The following is a 21,157-nucleotide window of genomic DNA, read 5'->3' on the forward strand; positions in this document are numbered from 1 at the left end:
GGGGTCCTGCTCACACTTGCCCTGGCTTGTAAGGTGGTGGTTTCATGTCAGGAGAGGCAAGTTGAAAAGGCAAGAGGCTAGTGTGCCCCTTTCCACTAAATGCTCAGATCCTAAAGCAGGGGTATAATTCAGAGAGAAGTTGCCATGTTCCTGCCCTAAGCTCCAGAGCCATGGCACAAATATTTTGCCTGGGAACAATAACAAACGTAAGAGAAGATGGGGATCAATATACAGACTTGCTACAATACACTGCCTACTCTAAAATGTCCAGGTCCAACAAAAAATTATGAGACATGCGAAGAAACAGGAAGTATGACACATACAGCAAAATAAACTAACGAAAAAGCAACATAAACTGCCTGTGAGAATGACCAGGTGTTAGATTTAACAAAGACTTCAAAACAGCCGTTTAGAGCTTCCCTGGTGGCGCAGTGGTTGAGAGTCCGCCTGCCGATGCAGGGGACACGGGTTCGTGCCCTGGTCCGGGAAGATACCACATGCCACGGAGCGGCTGGGCCCATGAGCCATGGCCACTGAGCCTGCGCGTCCGGAGCCTGTGCTCCGTAACGGGAGAGGCCACAACAGTGAGAGGCCCCCGTACCGCAAAAAAAAAAACAAAAAAAACAGCCGTTTATATACATGTTCAAAGAACTAAAGGAAACCATAATCAAGGATGGAAAGCAAGGTATGATAACAATATCACATCAAACAGAAAGTATCAATAAAGAAACAATTTATTAAGAAACAAAAAGAAGTTGAATTGAAAAGTACAATAACTAAAATGAAAAATTTAATAGAGAGGCTCAACAGATTTTCAATGTCAGAAGAAAGAATTAGTGAATTTGAAGAGAGATCAACAGAGATTATGTAAGCTGAAGAAGAAAAAGAAAAAAGAGTGAAGAAAAATGAAAAAGCTTCAGAGAAATGTGGGACACCATTAAGCACACCAACACATGCATAATGGGAGTACCAAAAGGACAGGAGAAAGGAGCAGAAAAAATATTTGAAGAAATAATGGCTAAAAATTTCCCAAATTTATTAAAAAACATTAATCTACATATTCAGGAAGCTCAATGACGTCCAACAAGGATAAACACAAAGAGAGAAATAAATAGATACATAGTAAAAATACTGAAAGTCAAAGACAATAAGAAATTATTGAAAGAAGTAAGTGAAAAATGACTCATCACTTACAAGGTAAACTCCAAAAGATTAACAACTGACTTCTTATCAGAAACAACGAAAGCCAGAAGCAGTGGAATAACACACTCAAAGTACACAAAGAAAAACCTGTAACCAAGAATTCTATTTTCAGCAAATCTTTCAAAAATAAAGGTGATGTAAAGACCTCTCTTGAGAAAATTTGTTGCTAGCAGATCTGCCTTACAAAAAATACCAAAGGAAGTTCTTCAGGTTGAAATCAAGTGACCCCCAAATGGTAATATGAATCCATGTGGAAAAACAAAGAGCATCAGTAAAAGTAATCACATATTACAAAAGACAATATAAATGCACATTTCTTCTTTCTTTGCTTAACTGGTTTTTAAACCAATTGTACAAAACAATAGGGATATAATACATATATATTTGCAAAAGCACAAAGGAGGTGGGTGGAAGAAGTTTTACTGGGCCAAGAAAATGACTCCATATGGTAACTCAAATCCATAGGAACAAATGAAGAGAACCAGCAAGGATAAATAAGAGGGTTAATATATCAAAAGTTATAAATATAAACTTGTTCTCCTTTCTTCTCAGCTCCTTTAAAAGTCACAATATTTTATAAAGTAATAATTATAACAATGAATTATTGGGTTTATAACATTTACAGATATATCAATAATATATATAATAATAATATCACAAAAGGGAAAGAGAAAAGCTGAGCAACACTATAAACTAACTAGACTGAACAGGCATCTATAGAAAACTTCTCCTAATGATAGGAGAATATATACATTCTTCTCAAGTACACATGGGACATTCTCTAGCATAGGCTATACACTATCTAAGCCACAAAATAAGTCTCAGAAAATTTAAAAGGACCAAAATAATACAAAGTATGTTCTCTAAGAGCAATGGAATGAAATTAGAAATTAATAACAAAAAAATGAGAAACTCACAATTATGTGGAACTCAAACAACATACTCCTAAATAACCAATGGGTTAAAGAAGTAATCAAAAGGTAAATGAGAAAATACTTTGAGATGAATGAAAATGAAGGCAAAACATACTGAAACTTATGGGATGTAGTAAAAGCAGTGGGTTAGAGGGAAATTTATAAGTGTAAATGCCTATATTGAAAAAGAAGAAAGATCTCACATCAATAACCTAAACTTACACGAAAGACACTGGAAAAACAGCAAACTAAACCTAAAGCAAGCAGAAGGAAGGAAATAGTAAATATTAAAGTGGAAAAAGTAAAACATGCAATAGAAAAATAGAGAAAATTAAAAAAATCAAAATTGGTTCTTTGAAAAGATTAATAAAACGGACAAACCTTTAGCTAGATTAACCAAGAAAAGCAAGAGGGAAGACTCAAATTACTAAGAGCAAAAATGAAAATGTGGACATTGCTACTGACCTTATAGAAATAAAAAGGACTATAAGAGACACTATGAACAGCTGTATGCCAATAAATTCGATGAAATGAGCAAATTCCTAGAAAGATACAAACTACCAAAACTGACTCAAGAAGAAATAGACAATCTGAAAAAAAAAAACTATAAAAAGCAGACACTGAATTAATAATCAAAAAACTATCAACAACAACAAAAAAGCCCAGGTACAGATGGTTTTACTGCTGATTACTAGAAAACATTTTAAAAAGACTTAATACCAATTCACAAACTCTTCCAAAAAACAGAAGAGAAGGAAACACTTTGGAATTCATTCTGTGAGACCAGTATTACTCTGAGACCAAAACCAAAGAAAACTACAGACCAATATGTTTAAATGACTCTATGGACACCCTGTAGGAAGAAAGAGGAAAAAATACAAAAACAGTAGAAAACTTTTTTTTTTTAGCAATCATTTAGATTTTATACTTTGCATATGTACATACATCAAAACTTGTCAAATTATATACTTTAAATACATGTAGCGTATTGTGTATCAATTATATCTCAATAAAGCTGTTAAAAATAGCTGAAATACAAAGAATTATATTAGAATTTTATCATTGCTGATCCAGAGGAGTAACCACAGCTGTCAAAATTTTAGTTAATGTAACCAATTAATAACTGAAATTTGAGTTGCTTTGGCTAATGTGAAGTAGGTACTACTTAGCAATAAATTGGTTGACAGGCAAGCAAACAGGAACATCAAGGGATCTGAGATCAAGCTGCTAATTTAGTGTTTAAACTATAGTTTGGAGCTTTAAAATTAAATTTTTTTGCTCCTAACTTATAAATAAAGCTTATTAACTAGGAAAAGTCTTATAATCCAGAAGTAGAAAAGGTTGAAAAAAGGGGTCATTTAGATTAAATTCCAATTAGCTTGGATTGGTTTTCTGTTGGATTGGTCCACAAGCAAAGCAGCATTCCAGGACCCTGCAATCTTTGCCACTCTTATATCCTCTTTCAAAAAATGAATGGGGGGAAAAGGGAAAGGAAGCCTCATTTGTAGGCATTTCTAGCAGAACCTTTTTTTTCCTCTTCTGTTATTATGCATATGTGATATTGTTTTAATTGAGTTATATTTACCCAAACTCCAAGTCACTTTCTGTTTTTAAATTGAGCTACTATGGAAGATGTGTTTATACATCTTATTAGGGGAAGCTTTAGCAGTGCACACTGGTAGTTTCCAAAACTTTGGAACCAAACACAGCTCCAATTTATTATTTTTATTTTGTTCTTAAATCCTTCCTGCTGCAGTAAAACTAATTCTGGTCTGAGAGCCTAAAGGTGCTTGTAACTAAAATGTACAGGGCAATTTTAGAAGCATGATTTCACTTGCTAAGATATAATGGTTAAGTCTCTCCATTCAAGAAGACCAGCCAAACCCTATTCCCCTAATTAGAGCTAAACACTGACACTATGTGACAGCAACATTTACTCACTTACTTATAAAATTTATGTAATTTTAGAGAATAAAAAAGGATACCTGTGTTTTGAATTCCAGAATATTATTTCCCGGATTAATTCTTCCTAGCAATATCAGATCCTTTATCTGCATACATTTCTTTTTAGGAGTTGTGCTGTATTTTGAAGGATTTTTTACAGTATGTTGACGGCCAGACCCAGAGGAGGAGGAGCTCTGACTATCATTTGCATGTGGAACAGCAAGAGCTGATTTTCTAAGATAAGGTTTCACCTGATGCCCCGTATTACTGCCAAAGACATCAATCCCTTGATGTACCAGGGATTCTGATGTCCCCATATGTGGTTGCTGGGAAGCTGTTTTCCTGTTTCCTTTTTTTGGATCACAATTGGAAAGAGCCTGATCACAAATAACAGTTGATGGATTGGCATCATTGTGGGCAAATACACTTGTGGTTTCTGAAATCTTTAATGTGCCAGTTACTGCTGAAGGACTAAAGGACTCATGCCCTTTGGCTGTAGTATCTGTAAGATCATTTTCTTTTTGTGAATATTCTGCTTGAGCAATAAAAGAAATAGGTTGCGATTGTAATTTAATCTTCTTAGTGCCATCTGAAAGTCTGGATTTTGATAATCTATCTAAGGTACAGTCACTGACACTTTGTTTAGAATTCAGTTCATTTCCAGATAATTCTTCCCTTCTCACTGTCTTTGAATTTAGACAAGTGTTGGTATTTTGGTTGTCATGCCAGATTTCCCAAGACAACTGTGTTTCCTGCATGCTTCCACAAACAAGGCTGACAGGAGAAAGTGAACATGACTGGGGCTGTACTGAATTTTCCAGACTAGTAAACTCTTGGCTGTCCTTTTCATTAGAGATTTCTGAGCTCAATGGCAGCTTCTTGAAACTAAGACCAGACAAAGATGTAACATTCCTATAGTTCTGAATTTTCTGGCTTATTTTTTTCTGTTTTTTTGCTACAAATAAAAGGCTCTTCTGCCTTGTGGCCAAGTTAGCTAGTTGTTCTCTCAGGACTCCATGCTTAAATGACTCTATGGACACCCTGTAGGAAGAAACAGAAAGAGGAAAAAATATAAAAACAGTAGAAAACTTTTTTTTTAGCAATCATTTAGATTTTATACTTTGTGTCAAATTAATCAGCTCAAAGTACACAAGAGACTATCTTTGCAATGTATATTCTTTGAGAGGAAACTGTTGCTTTACTTGAGGTAAATAAGTTTGCCTTTTTTAGGTGACAGCGTGGTTATCCACATTTATATTCACATCATTACTTATCAGTTGTGAGTCAGCCCTAAAAGAGAAACAAAACTTGGGTTGTTTATCTAGATACCTAGTAGTCCTTTAGTTGGAAGGTATAAATTGATGGCCAAGGAGCAACACCATTCTTTAAGTTTGGAATTTGCTTACCTGTTTACAGTGAAATGGTGTATCAAGAAGTAAAATTTGGGAGTAAGTTCCACCCAAATTCCCTTAGTTATGGAGGATGAGATTGTTTTGTGAATAATTATAAGTAAGCTAGACCTGAGAAATGTCAATTCATCAAGTACTTATTGTATTGGGTTGGCCAAAAAGCTCATTTGGGTTCTTCCACAAGATGTTACGGAAAAACCCGAATGAACTTTTTGGCCAACCCAATAATTGTACTTTGAATCTGTAGTGAGGTACTTTGAAGTGACTACCCAGATAAGCATTATCCTGTGTGCCCTCCTTAAAGCAAGTCTCTCAGGGGCTTGAAGACTGAATGGGAGGAAACTGGCTCATCCACACCTGTCTTTTGGTTATACTCACCTATTCCACACTGATCTTCAGGATATTGGACACTTAGTTTCCAGTAGCTCTCAAACTTTTTGGTTTCAGGACTTTTTTATACTCTTAAAAATTATTGAGGAATGCAAAGAGCTTTTGTTTATTTGAGTTATATCTATCAATATTTACTGTTTTAGAAAATAAGACAGAAAATTTTAAAACACAAGACTACACAAGTGCACATTCCATTAGCTATTAGAGTGATGATATCATCACACGCCATGTGGCCTCTAGAAAATTCCATTGTACACTTATGAGAAAATGAGAGCAAAAGAGGGCAAATAACATCTTAATGTTATTATAAAAATGGTTTCGGGGGTTTCCCTGGTGGCGCAGTGGTTGACAGTCTGCCTGCTGAGGCAGGGGACACGGGTTCGTGCCCTGGTCTGGGAAGATCCCACATGCCGCGGAGCAGCTGGGCCCGTGAGCCATGGCTGCTGAGCCTGCGTGTCCAGAGCCTGTGCTCCGCAACGGGAGAGGCCACAACAGTGAGAGGCCCGCGTACAGCAAAAAAAAAAATGGTTTCAACTTCTTAGACCCCTTGAAATGGTCTCAGGGATCCTCAGGGACCATCTTTTTAGAGCAGCCGTTTTAAGAGAAAGCAATAGTATAGATACTTGTCTCTCCTAACACAGTTTAGAGTTGTCAGTACTGAACTCCAAACCAACTGGATGTCAAAGCAAGTAGTAGATGTAAGTGGAAGAAGCATCAAGAAGAAATCAGATTAGCAAATAACTGGTAGTATAAAATGCAAGAAGCTGGATAAATAGAGGAGAAGAAAGAAGAAATTAATATCACATTTAAAACTATGTGAAACAAAGAGTTCAGACAGAAAATAAAAACGCTCTTTAAATTACAAGATTTTAAGGCAAATAGCAACATTAGTATGAAGACACACATATATAAAGGCATATTATTCAGCCACAAAAAAGAAATAAATCCTGCCATTTGAGACATTGATGGATCTTGAGAGCACTATGCTAAGTGAAAATAGACAGAGAAAGACAAATACTGTATGATCTCACTGATATTTGGAGGCTAAGACAAAAACAAAAAAGGCATAGATACAGAGAACAGATTGGTGGTTGGTGGAGGTGGAGGTGGCAAGTGGGTGAAATGGGTGAAGGTAATCAAAAGGTATAAATTTCCAGTTATGAAATAAATAAGGCATGGGAGTGTAATATATAGCATGGTGACTATAGTTGATAATACTGTATTACATATTTGAAAGTTGCTAAGAGAGTAGACCTTAAAAGTTCTCATCACAAGAAAAAAGAAAAAAAGAATAGAAAAACTAAAAAAAATAATGCTCAAAACAAGAAAAAATCATATAACAAATTTCTCAAAAAAAAAGGATGATAAGAGGTAAATAATCAATATAATCAGGATAAAACTCTTTAAGGACCCTGAGAGTTTAGAAGTACACAAAACCACAAAATATACATGATTAAACTGCTTAGAAGAACAACATTTGTGATAGCATAAAAGAAAAAATTTTAATGTAAAAAATGTGAGTTTACTAAGGAAAGAAATTTACTTATGGAATTCATGACCAGAAAGGCTTTCATAAAATTCATGGCTGTAGACAACTTTTTAAGATAGGAAAATGTCCTTTTCTGAACATTTCAAATAATAAAGTAGAAAAACATCTTTCTAGGAAGTATAATTCCTCATGGAGGTAATAGATTAGATGACCTCATAAAGTCCTTTTCTGGTCCCAAGCAACATTTGTAATCTTAAGAAATTCTAGGCCTACTGTAGATAAAAATAGATAAATTCTGAAAACTCTAAAGCATTCCTATTTTTTTTTTTACTCACCTGTATTTTTTAGCTAAATCATCCCTTTCTGCCTTCTGTTTGGTAAGCACGTTGTCCATAACCTCCTTTATCTCTAACATCTTATCAGTGTATTGTTCTAGAAACATGGTAATAAAATAAAAAGTCAGTTAATTGAGAGATAAATGTTAAATTTGGTCACATAGGACTTAGCCTTACTGTTAATTAAAAAGCCATTATTTCCCTAGGAATTATGTCACTCTATGGAAGTACCCTGAAGTGTATAAGTAAGAACATGGTATCAAGAAGAAGCAGGCCAGACTGAATTCTAATCCTGCTACCCCACTTACTAAGCTTTGTGAACCTGGACAAGTCACTGACCTCTCTGGTCAGCTTCCTTACCTGTGAAATGAGGGTAGTAAAGGAAAATAAATAGGAAGATAAATATTTTGTCTGTTAAAATTATGTACTTTTTAAAATACAAAAGGAATACACTGTCAACGTAAAGAAAATCTGCAAATAATATGAATGTTTACGGAGAAGAGAAGTCAAAGAGTATCCCACTCAACCACTCCTTCTCCTCAATATTTCACTCCATGAAAGAGACTGCTGTTAATACTTTGGTAGGGGTGTGTGTGTGTGTGTAAACTTTAAAATATATTTATATATTGTTCTATACTATATTTTTACTATATATAACTTATACGTACTTAAAAATAAGAGTCACTATCAGTTCTTTTTTTAAATTAATTTATCTTTTATTTTATTTACTTTTGGCTGCGTTGGGTCTTCATTGCTGCACATGGGCTTTCTCTAGTTGTGGTGAGTGGGGGCTACTCTTCCTTGCAGTATGCAGGCTTCTCATTGTGGTGGCTTCTCTTGTTACAGAGCATGGGCTCTAGGCATGCAGGCTTCAGTAGTTGTGGCATGCAGGCTCAGTTGTTGTGGCTCGTGGGCTCTAGAGCACAGGCTCAGCAGTTGTGGCGCATGGGCTTAGTTGCTCTGTGGCATGTGGGATCTTCATGGACCATGGCTCGAACCCGTGTCCCCTGCATTGGCAGGAGGATTCTTAACCACTGCACCACCAGGGAAGTCCCACACTGTCAGTTTTTGTTCTTTACACTTAACACTTAGATAGGGCTATATGATATCTACACTTATTGTTCTATATAAAATTACTTTTATAATAATTAAATTTTTCCTACTTTCTTCCATTGCTTCCAAAGGTATCATGACCTCCCGCATCACAGATTCACAGGATTTACATGTAAAGTCAGTTATGTCCAAACCCAGATTCCCAAATAGGAAATTTTGCTTAGATGAATACATTTTATTTCTTTTAAGCCTACCTGCTATTCATTTCATTTTTGGCTTTGTTTCTTAAGCTTTTTCCTAATTCTTTTAGACCAACGCATATTTTTCTAGATAATTTAACTAGACAAAATCAGTGGTGAAAAATGACATGAAGTTCATAGTTGGAATTTACTCCAGAACCTCTCTCTGCAAATCAGACAAATAAGTATAGAGTCTGTTCCCAGACTAGTTTCTATCTCCCTATTATTATGGCAAAAGATTAGTTTCAGGATGTGATGCATATGCTAACAAAGGGGAGAAACTTGTATGATAATTAAGAATTTAGATATAAATTTTTTAGCAGATTTGACACTTTAATAAAAAACATTTACATTATCTATGTCTCCTGTTACATTTGGGTTTTCTAACTGAATTTAAACCACTGGTAAAAATAACATTATCATAGTAACCTAAAAGATTCTATATATTTCTATAAGAATGGATATAAAGATGTTTTATATGTAACTTGATACTATATACTTATTTATCAAAGAGACAAAATTAATCAATGGTATCTTACAGAAAACCTAGAAATTGCCCTAATATGTGTAAGATTTTAATATGTGGTAATAAGGCACTGTAAACAATGAAGATGAGAGGAATTATTCAACAAATAAGACTAGGCAAATGGGGTAGTAATATGGGGGAAAGCCCTATTCTATCCTTATACCGTATGTGGCAGAGAAATTTCAGTTGAATTATAGAGTTAAGATGCTTAGGAAAAAAAACATATAAAATGTTTAAAATGAACATTTTTTCTGTCTCAATTCAGTTGAGACACTAAAAATATTTGACATCAATGTATATAAAACATCAACAAGAAAAATTTACAAAGAAATGTACAAAAAAAATTCATTACTCTTGGATCCCTCAACCAGATCAAAGATACAAAAGATGTCAGAATATGGAGGTGGTGACTTTGTAAAGCTGTTTCTTTAGAGAGCTGTAGCTTAACTGGGTGGGATTCTCTATGCTGAGCAGCAAAAGTGAAAGGCGAGGGCGTTTCTCCCCTTTACCTCAACCCTAAAGGGGGAGTTTCTCAAAGGACTATTAAGAGTGTAACGACTTTCTATTGAGGTGACAATGGACTCATATCCGACTTCCTCTTTGACCTTGAACATCTAGAGGTTGAGACCCTGAAAAGCAGGGAGCTTCTACAGCAGGGCAAGGAGAAAGTTGCTGCTGTGCTAGGAATTGATTGTCCTTCCTTCTAACAGTGGGTCCAAGGAGCCAGGATCTTGAAGACAGTGTGGAGACTGCCCTGTGGTCCTGCTTATGAGGGTTTGTACCTGAGGGTGACAATCTGTGTAAGGCGGACCCAGGAAAAAAAAGAAGCTGAGAGGAGACTGAGAGGGCCCCGGGAAAGAAAAATGTGCACTGTCACATTATGGGAGCTATATAGAAGTTTCAGAACAGCCTCAGAAATTTTGTTTTGAAGAAACTTAGTTTTAAACAACTGCAAAAGAGTGATGGCGCCAAACACAGTCAGGACTTGATCACCAGCCAAGAGCTCTAGAGTCCTACTGCCTTACCTCTCCTCCCCTAAAGGGGCAATGAGACCAAAAATAGGGATCATGATTAGAATAATCATGGTGATAACAGAATCATGGTTATAACAGAATAAAATTAAGTTACAAAGCCTGGGGGTGGGGAGGGGAGGAAAGTTTCTAATCTTAGAAGCATTAAAAGAAACAGCAAAGAGGCTGATACATTCTACTATACAGAATTTGAGAATTTCTGTATTTAAGCACACACTAACATGTTATGAATAAAAAGACAGTTAAGGGGTGAAAAAAGTACTTGCAGCAGTTATGGCAGAAAAGGGGTCAATAACTTGATTATATAAAATGGCTCCGATTTATTAATAAACAGGAACAGTCAGTTCACGAAACAGAAAATAAAACTAGTGAAAAAGTACCACTAATAAAATCAATAAGGCAAATGAAAATACAATGCATATTTTTTATTAAATTAGTAAAATTTTTTTTTCTGTAAAATTATTTAAAATGAAAATACTGAGGCTGTTAGCAGCATGAAGGCAAACAAACATGAATGTGTGTTGGCAGAAGTACAAATTATTATGCAATACTTTAGGAAATCAATTTATCAATATGAACCAATAGATTTTATAATGTTTATATATTTTTGACCCAATAATTTCAATTATGTTAATTTTTCCTAAGAAGATAATCCTAAATCCAGAAAAAACTATGTGTTGTAGTGTAATAGCAAAAAAATTATAAAAATCTAAATGCTCAACAAAAAGGGGAAAATTAAGTAAACCATGGAACATTTACTGAACATTTACTATGTAACCACTAAGAATGATGACTATGACAAAAAAAATGTAAAAACAGCACATCTAGCACACCTACCAAAAAAGATATCCTACATCCAAAGACAAAGAAACCACAATGAGACAGTAGGAAGGGCACAATCGTGATAAAATCAAATCCCATACCCACCAGGTGGGCAACCCACAAACTGTAAAATAATTATACCACAGAAGTTCTCCCAAAGGAGTGAAAGTTCTGAGCCCCATATCAGGCTCCCCAGCCTGGGGGTTTGGCAATGGGAGCAGGAGGTCCCAGAGAATCTGGCTTTGAAGGCCAGCAGGGTTTGATCGCAGGAATTCCACAGCACTGCGGGAAACAGAAACTCCACTCTTGGAGGGTGCACACAAGGTCTCATGTGCACCAGGATCCAGGGAAAAAAGCAATGACTTCATTTTAGCCTGGGCCAGACCTACCTGCTAGTATTGGAGGGTCTCCTGCAGAGGTGGGGGGTGGCTGTGCCTCACTGCAGGGACAAAGACACTGGTGGCAGTAGTTCTGGGTAGTACTCATTGGCTTGAGCCCTCCTGGAGGGCGCCATTTTCTCACCAAGACCTGGCCCCACCCAACAGCCTATGGGCTCCAGTGCTGGGACATCTTGGGCCAAACAACCAACAGGGCAGGAAGACAGTTCCACCCATCAGCAGACAGGCTACTTAAAGTTTCCTGAGCACACAGCTGCTGGCTAAACACACCCCTTGACATGGCCCGCCCACCAGAGGGACAACACCCAGCTCTACCCACCAGTGGGCAGGAAGCAGTCCCTCCCACCAGGAAGCCTGCACAAGCCTCTTATACAGCCTCATCCACTGGAGGGGGTGGGCAGAACAGAAGAAGCAAAAAGAACTATAACCCTTCAGCCAGCAGAATGGAAACAGCAATCTCAGAAAGTTAGACAAAATGAGACAGCAAAGGAGTATGTCCCAGATGAAGGAACAAGATAAAACACCAGAAGAACAACTAAGTGAAGTGGAAATGGGCAATCCATCTGAAAAAGAATTCAGAGTAATGATAGTAAAGATGATCCAAGACTTTGAAAAAATAATGTAGGCACGGATCGAGAAGAAATGTTTAACAAAGACCTAGAAGAATTAAAGAACAAACAAACAGAGGTGAAAAGTACAATAACTGAAATAAAAAATACACTAGAAGGAATCAATAGCAGAATAACTGAGGCAGAAGAACGGATAAGTGAGCTGGAAGCCAGATGGTGGAAATCACTGCTGCAAAACAGAATAAAGAAAAAAGAATGAAAAGAAATGAGGACAGCCTAAGAGACCTCTGGGACAACAATAAATGCACCAACGTTCACATTACAGGGGTCTCAGAAGGAGAAGAGAGAGAGGAAGGACCTGAGAAAATATTTAAAGAGATAATAGCTGAAAACTTCCATAACATGGGAAAGGAAATAGTCACCCAAAGTCCAGGAAGCACAGATAATCCCAGGCAGGATAAACCCGAGGAGAAACATGGTGAGACACATAGTAATCAAATTGACAAAAATTAAAAACAAAGACAAAATATTAAAAGCTACAAGGGATAAACAACAAATAACGTACAAGGGAATTCCCATATGGTTATCAGCTGCTTTCTCAGCAGAAACCCTGCAGGCCAGAAAGGAGTGGCACAAAATACTTAAAGTGATAAAAGGAAAGAACCTACAACCAAGAATACTCTATCCAGCAAGGCTCTCATTCAGATTTGACAGAGAAATCAAAAGCTTTACAGACAAGCAAAAGCTAAGAGAATTCAGCACCATCATACCAGCTTTGCAACAAATGCTGAAGGAACTTCTCTAGGTGGAAAAGAAAAGGACACAACTAGAAATGAGAAAATGATGAATGGAAAAGCTCACCAGTAAAGGCAAGCATATAGTAAAGGTAGGAAATCATCCACATACAAATATGATATCAAAACCAGCAATCGTGAGAAGAGGAGAGTACAAATTCAGGAGACTGGAAATGCATTTGAAATAAAAAAAAAAACAGCATTTAAAACAATCTTGTATATGTATATAGACTGCTATATTAGAACCTCATGGTAACCACAAACCAAAAATCTACAATAGGTACACACACACAAAAGAAAAAGAAATCCAAACACAACACTAAAGTTAATCATCAAATCACAAGAGAAGAGAACAAAAGAGTAAGGGAGGAAAAAAGACCTAGAAAACCAAATCTGAAACAATGAATAAAATGGCAATAGGAACATACATGTTGATAATTATCTTAAATTAAAACAGATTAAATGGCCCAACCAAAAGACATAAACTGGCTGAATGGATACAAAAACAAGACCCATATATATGCTGTCTACAAGAGACCCACTTCAGGTCTAGGGACATACAGACTGAAAGTGAGGGGATGAAAAAAGGTATTCTACGCAAATGGAAATCAAATGAAAGCTGGAGTAGCAATACTCATATCAGACAAAATAGACTTTAAAATAAAGACTGTCACAAGAGACAAAAAAAGGACACTACATAATGATCAAGGGATCAATCCAAGAAGAAGATATAACAATTGTAAATATATATGTACCCAACACAGGAGCACCTCAATATACAAGACAAATACTAACAGCCATAAAAGGAGCAACTGACAATTACACAATAATAGTGGGGGACTTTAACACTCCACTTTCATCAATGAACAGATCATCCAGACAGAAAATAAGTAAGAAAACACAGGCCTTAGATGACACATTAGACCAGATGGACTTAGTTGATATTTATGAAGCATTCCATCCAAAAGCAGCAGAATACACATTCTTCTCAAGTGCACATGGAACATTCTCCAGGATTGATCACATGCTGGGCCACAAAGTGAGCCTTGGTAAACTTAAGAAAATGGAAATCCTATCAAGCATCTTTTCTGACCACAACACTATGAGATTAGAAATCAACTGCAAGAAAAAAACTGTAAAAAACACAAAACATGTGGAAGCTAAACAATATATTACTAAACAACCAATGGATCACTGAAGAAATCAAAGAGGAAATAAAAAAATACCTAGAGACAAATGAAAACAAAAGCACGATGATCCAAAACCTATGGGACACAGCAAAAGCAGTTCTAAGAGGGAAGTTTATAGCAATACAATCCTGCCTCAGGAAACAAGAAAAATCTCAAATAAACAACCTAGGCTTACACCTAAAGCAATTAGGGAAAGAAGAACGAACAAAACTCAAAGTTAGTAGAAGGAAAGAAATCATAAAGATCTGAGCAGAAATAAATGAAATAGAGATGAAGAAAACAATAGAAAAGATCAATGAAACTAAAAAGTTCTTTAAAAAGATAAACAAAACTAATAAACCTTTAGCTGGACTGATCAAGAAAAAAAGGGAAAGGGCTCAAATCAATAAAATTAGAAATATAAAAGGAGAAGTTACGATGGACACCCCAGAGATACAAAGGATCACAAAAGACTACTACAATAAACTATATGCCAATAAAATGGACAACCTAGAAGAAATGGACAAATTCTTAGAAAGGTACAATCTCCCAAGACTGAAACAGGAAGAAACAGAAAATATGAACAGACCAATCACAAGTACTGAAATTGAAATTGTGATTTAAAAGCTCCCAACAAACAAAAGTCCAGGACCAGATGGCTTCACAGGCAAATTCTATCAAACATTTAGAGACGAGTTAACACCCACCCTCTGAAACTATTCTAAAAATTGCAGAGGAATGAACACTCCCAAACTCATTCTGTGAGGACACTATCACCCTGATACCAAAACCAGATAAAGACAGCACAAAAAGAAAGAAAATTACTGGCCAATATCACTGATGAACATAGATGTAAAAATCCTTAACAAAATACTAGCCAATTGAATCCAACAATACATTAAAAGGATCATACACCATGATCAAGTGAGATTTGTCCCAGGGATGCAAGGATTTTAAAATAACCACAAATCAATCAGTGTGATACAACATCACATCAACAAATTGAAGAATAAAAACCATATGATCATCTCAGCAGATGCAGAAAAAGCTGGACAAAATTCAACACCCATTTATGATAAAAACTCTCCAGAAAGTGGGCAGAGAGGGAACATTCCTCAACATAATAAAGACCATATATGACAAACCTACAGCTAGCATCATACTCAATGGGGAAAAGCTGAAAGCATTTCCTCTAAGATCAGGAACAAGACAAGGATGTCCACTCTCATCACTTTTATTCAACATAGTATTGGAAGTCCTAGCCACAGCACTCAAAGAAGAAAAAGAAATAAAAGGAATCCAAATTGGAAAAGAAGAAGTAAAACTGTCACTGTCTGCAGATGACATGACACTACACAACATTTCTATACACTAACAATGAAAGATCAGAAAGAGAAATTAAAGAAACAATCCCATTTACCATCACATCAAAAAGAATAAAATACCTAGGAATAAACCTACCTAAGGAGGCAAAAGACCTGTACTCTGAAAACTGTAAGACGCTGATGAAAGAAACCAAAGATGACACAAACAGATGGAAAGATATACCATGTTCTTGGATTGGAAGAATCAGTATTGTCAAAATGACTATACAACCCAAGGCAATCTACAGATTCAATGAAATCCCTATCAAATTACCAATGGCATTTTTCACAGAACTAGAACAATGGAGACACAAAAGACCCCGAATTGCCAAAGTGACCTTGAGAAAGAAAAATGGAGCTGGAGGAATCAGGCTCCCTGATTTCAGAATATACTACAAAGCTATGCTCATCAAAACAGTATGGTACTGGTACAAAAACAGAAATATAGATCAATGGAAAAAGACAGAAAGCCCAGAAATAAACCCACACTCCTATGGTCAATTGTTCTAAGACAAAGAAGGCAAGACTATACAGTGACGAAAAGACAGTTTCTTCAATAAATGGTTCTGGGAAAACTGGACAGCTACATGTAAAAAAATGAAATTAGAACATTCTTTAACACCATAAAGATAAAATAACTCAAAATGGATTAAAGACCTAAATGTAAGACTTGATACTATAAAACTCTTAGAGGAAAACACAGGCAGAACACTCTTTGATATAAATCGCAGCATTATCTTTTTAGATCCATCTCTTAGAGTAATGGAAATAAAAAATTTGACATGTATGTTCCTATTGCCATTTTATTCATTGTTTCAGATTTGGTTTTCTAGGTCTTTTTTCCTCCCTTACTCTTTTGTTCTCTTGTGATTTGATGATTAAACAAATGGGGCCTAATTAAATTCAAAAGCTTCTGCACAGCAAAGGAAACCATAAACAAAACAAAAACTCACAGAATGGGAGAAAATATTTGCAAATGATGTGACCGAAAAGGGATTAATCTTCAAAATTTACAAACAGCTCATAAGGCTCTATATCAAAAAATAACCCAATCAAAAAATGGGCAGAATAACTAAATAAAAAGAACATTTCTCCAAAGTATATATACAGATGGCCAAGAGGCACATGAAAAGAGATGGTCAATATTGCTAATTATTAGAGAAATGCAAATCACATCTACAATGAGACATCACCTCACACCAGTCAGAATGGCCATCACCAGAAAGTGTACAAACAATAAATGCTGGAGAGGGTGTGGAGAAAAGAGAATCCTCCTACACTGTTGGTGGGAATGTAAATTGGTGCAGCCACTAAGGAGAACAGTACTGAGGTTCCTTAAAAAACTAAAAATAGAGCTACCATATGATCCAGCAATCCCACTCATGGGCATACATCCAGAGAAAACCATGGTTCAAAGGGATACATGCAACCCAATATTCACTGCAGTGCTGTGTACAATAGCCAAGACATGGCAGCAACCTAAATGTCTGACAGATGAATGATAAAGAAGATGTGGTACATATATACAATGGAATATTACTCAGCCATTAAAAAGAATGAAATAATGCCGCCATTTGCAGCAACGTGGATGGAGGTGGAGATTATCATACTAAGTGAAGTTAGACAGAGAAAGACAAATATCATATGATATCGCTTAGATGTGGAATCTAAAAAAAATGATACAAATGAACTTATTTACAATACAGAAAAAGACTCACAGACTTAGAGAACAAACTTATGGTTACCAGTGGGCGAGGATGGGGGAGAGGGATACACTGGGAGTTTGGGATTGACATATACACACTGCTATATTTAAAACAGATAACCAACAAGGACCTACTGTATAGCACACGGAACTCTGCTCAATATTCTGTAATAGCCTAAATGGGAAAGGAACTTGAAAAAGAATAGATATGTGTATATGTATAACTGAATCACTATGCTATATATCTGAAACTAACACAACATTGTTAATCAACTATACTCCAATATGAAATAAAAATTTAAAAAATAATAAAGTAGCATATTGGAGAAAAAATTAAATATAGACCATCCATTGTTTAATTAATAATATCTAATACATTATTTCTCACACATCTAATATATTATTTCTGGTAATGCCTTAAATGTTTGAAATTTTGTGAGTTTCAACTGTAAAATTCAGATGTTTTAGTAAATTAATGCCAAAAAAGAAGAAGAAAAAAGGTTATAAATCAAGGATCTTCCCAAGCTGTCTGATTTTATCTCAAAGGGTACTTTTATCTTATGAGCAGAATATGGGAAATTTCATGCAGGATAAAAGAAGCAAACAAACAAGTCTTCAAATAAATCCTACTCAGGACAAATAATAATTTGGCTTATGGCTTAGTAATTATTATCAAATTGCAACATGACAAACATGGAATGTATAGTCAAGTCACAAATGATTCAGAACTGGTTCCCTCTGACATGAAGTTTTTCTAGTGCATTTGAAGATGTGTAATTATATTTTTAAAAATTCTTCCTAATGAAACACCAGTAGCATAACCATTTTATAAAGAGAAACTTGCCCTAAATACTTCTATGAGAAGATACTTAGTCTACTCAATAACTTAGAATTAATTTGAGGATTTATTATCACTTTTAAAAAATGATTTCATTTTATATTATTTTACTTTGGTTTCAAGGGATATCATACTCCTGCAAACAGTGAAGTCCAAAATTAAGGTACTGACAGTACTGTACTCCCTCTGAAGGCTCTAGGGGAGGAAACTTCCTTGCCTCTTCTAGTCTCTGGTGGCTCCAGGCATTCCTTGGCTTGTGGTTGCATCACTCCAGTCTCTGCCTCCATCTTCACATAGCCTTCTCCTTCTCTCTGTGTCTCTCTCGTGTGTCTCTTATATGGACACCTGTCATTGGATTTAGAACCCACTTGGAAAATCCAAGATAAATCTCATTTCAAGATTTCTAATTATATCTGTAAAGACTCTCCCCCCTGCAAAAAAAGTCACATTCACAGATTCTGGGGCTTAGAATGTGGACATATTTTGGAAGGAGGGCACCTTCAACCCCACTGCACTCCTATTTTGAATTCTACCAAAAGTTAATTTGGCCTGTTCTTGAACTTTATAAAAATGGAATCATACTTATACCCCACCCCCCAAAAAAGAAGATGAGATAGCAATAGGTTGGATGAATGAAATAATCAGACTTGAGTATGAGTATGTATTTACCTGCATCTTCAGGAGTTCTTATTTCAAACGCTAACAAATTTTCTTGTTTTTCTTCTAAATCTTGTAGAATGGCACTGATGGTCTGATGCTATCAGATAAAATATTAAAAACTTCATTACAGGAAGGTAGATGTTTTTCTCTGATATGCAACTGACAAATGCACAGTAAAAGTGCTAAAGAAAGTGACACTAAAAATGCTCATTTCCCTTTATGTTCCAAATGTACTCAGGCTTTGTTTAAACTTAATTGTATATATATCACATATTTGGGGAAAAATTAAACTTAAATATATCTTGATTTATGTAGCAGATCTGCTCCAGGAAAACAGAATGTAAGAGTAGCAAGCATACAAAGAATCACAATTTCTCAATGACTTCTGTTATAGGCATAGGAGAAAAAGAACAACTCAGCACATAATATTTAAAGACAATATATATGCAACAAGTTCACTTTAAGGCTTTATGACTATCATTGTACACTATTGAAATTTCACACACAGTCTTACAAATACTAAACACTCTCAAAAACTCACAAAGGGGATTTAAAACCACCTCTTTATATACTTGTCAGTATTAATATTCCTGACTCAAATGCCTTCTATGTATTCTGCCCAGAACTTTCTCCTTCTTATCAGAGATGGAATTGAGGAGTGGACTCGGGAACTGGACTGCTTGGGTTTGAATTCCGGCTTCATCTCTTCCTAGCTGGGTGACTACAGAAAGTTAATTATCCTCTCCTTGTCTGAACTGAGTAACACATAAAAAATGTTTAGGACAGTGTCAGCACAAAGTAAAAGTTCTATAAATACTGCTTATTATATTAAACCAATCTCACACACAAAACCCCTGACTAATCTAATCCATACTGATTTCTTCTTTCTCAGAATTACTTAAGAATTTTAGTGCTACAGAAATTAGCATTAACATGTATAATGTCTTATATATTTCCTCCATCAAAACAATGAGATCTTGTAGGCTGGAGCATGGCTTTCATATGTGTACAGGTTTCCACACTGCTGGATATACAGTTGTTGCTCAATAAATGACAACTGATGGACTGACTCGTACTATGTATCCTTTAATACATTCTCAAAACACATTCATTTTTAAAAGATGTATGTCCTCAAAGCCTTGTGAAGTACGTTGCTCGAAAGTTTTACTTTGGTGCTCACAAGGGATATGGAAAATGCACATAATAAAACCATCCAGTTATGTGGAAAAGTAAACTAAAGGTCTAAATTTGTGACCAGACTAAGCCTCTACCTACAGGTTGGGATAAAGAAAACATCTTTTGGTGCTGACTTCTCCTTCTGTTTTGTCTCATATTGTAGATGCACTCAGTCTTGTCCACCATGGGCCATAACTTTTCACTCCATACCAGCTCCACATTTTACCATGGGGGGCCCAGTAAAACTTTCCCTCCAAGATCCCCCTTCTTAGTCTTTCATTACTATTTGTTTATCTTACCAAAAACAAAAAACAAGAAAAACCACCCCTAACCTAGGATCTGTCTTTGGAATAAGCAACTTATAGACAGTTTACACTCTACTAACTGTAAAGCTTCACTAAGATTTTATTCCAGATTTACAACTTTTACTATGGCAGGATCATCTTTGCCTCTGACATCTCTTTTATAATTTTGAATATTAAAAATAAAACATAGTGGTTAAGAGCACAGGCTCTGGAGTCAGATTGCCTGGAGTTTAATTCTGCCATTGCTACTTAATAGAAATGTAATTCTGGATTGTTACTTACCCTCTCTTACTTTAGCTTCCTTATCTGTAATAAGGAAGGTAATGATATTAATAGAAACTACCTAGAAGAATTATTGTAAGGACTAAATGAGTTAATATAAAGCACTTAGAGGAGAGCTTACCATATAATAAATACTCGGTGAATGCAAACTATTATCATTATTATTTTTTATTACTTCTGTACTCATTCTATATGGAGGTAGAGAAGGAGGCTGCCTACACATGCTGTGATCTGAAGGTGTTAGAAGGTAGCACCAAACTAAAATCATCTCATTTCCTTTGCATCTGGCCATAGAGTCGCCCCCCCTCCCATCCTCAATTTGGTTTGGAAATTTCAACATTCAAAAACAATTTTACATTTACAAAAGACAAACCCTTGATGATTTTAATGTCTGCATATTTAAGTTTCTTTTTCTTTTTTTTAAAGTTGGTTTTCATTAAACTCCTGTATCTCCACTATATTCCTCTGTGGCTCAGCATCTAAAATGATATACATTATTCCTGAAGCAAATACCCATATAGTTAATAACAATAGGGTGATTT

General features: G+C 35.7%; 1 protein-coding gene across 1 annotated transcript in view; it reads right to left on the minus strand.

Annotated features, from left to right (window-relative positions):
- The window catches only part of ANKRD31 (ankyrin repeat domain 31), a 129,834-nt gene that overhangs the window by 24,109 nt on the left and 84,568 nt on the right, over positions 1-21,157 (minus strand). The window contains 3 exon segments of the mRNA XM_065873656.1: positions 4,103-5,102; positions 7,685-7,781; positions 18,862-18,949. Of these exon segments, the coding sequence (XP_065729728.1) occupies positions 4,103-5,102; positions 7,685-7,781; positions 18,862-18,949 (1,185 nt within the window).

Source organism: Phocoena phocoena, chromosome 3 (assembly GCF_963924675.1).
Source record: "Phocoena phocoena chromosome 3, mPhoPho1.1, whole genome shotgun sequence".
Classification (NCBI taxonomy): Eukaryota; Metazoa; Chordata; class Mammalia; order Artiodactyla; family Phocoenidae; genus Phocoena; species Phocoena phocoena.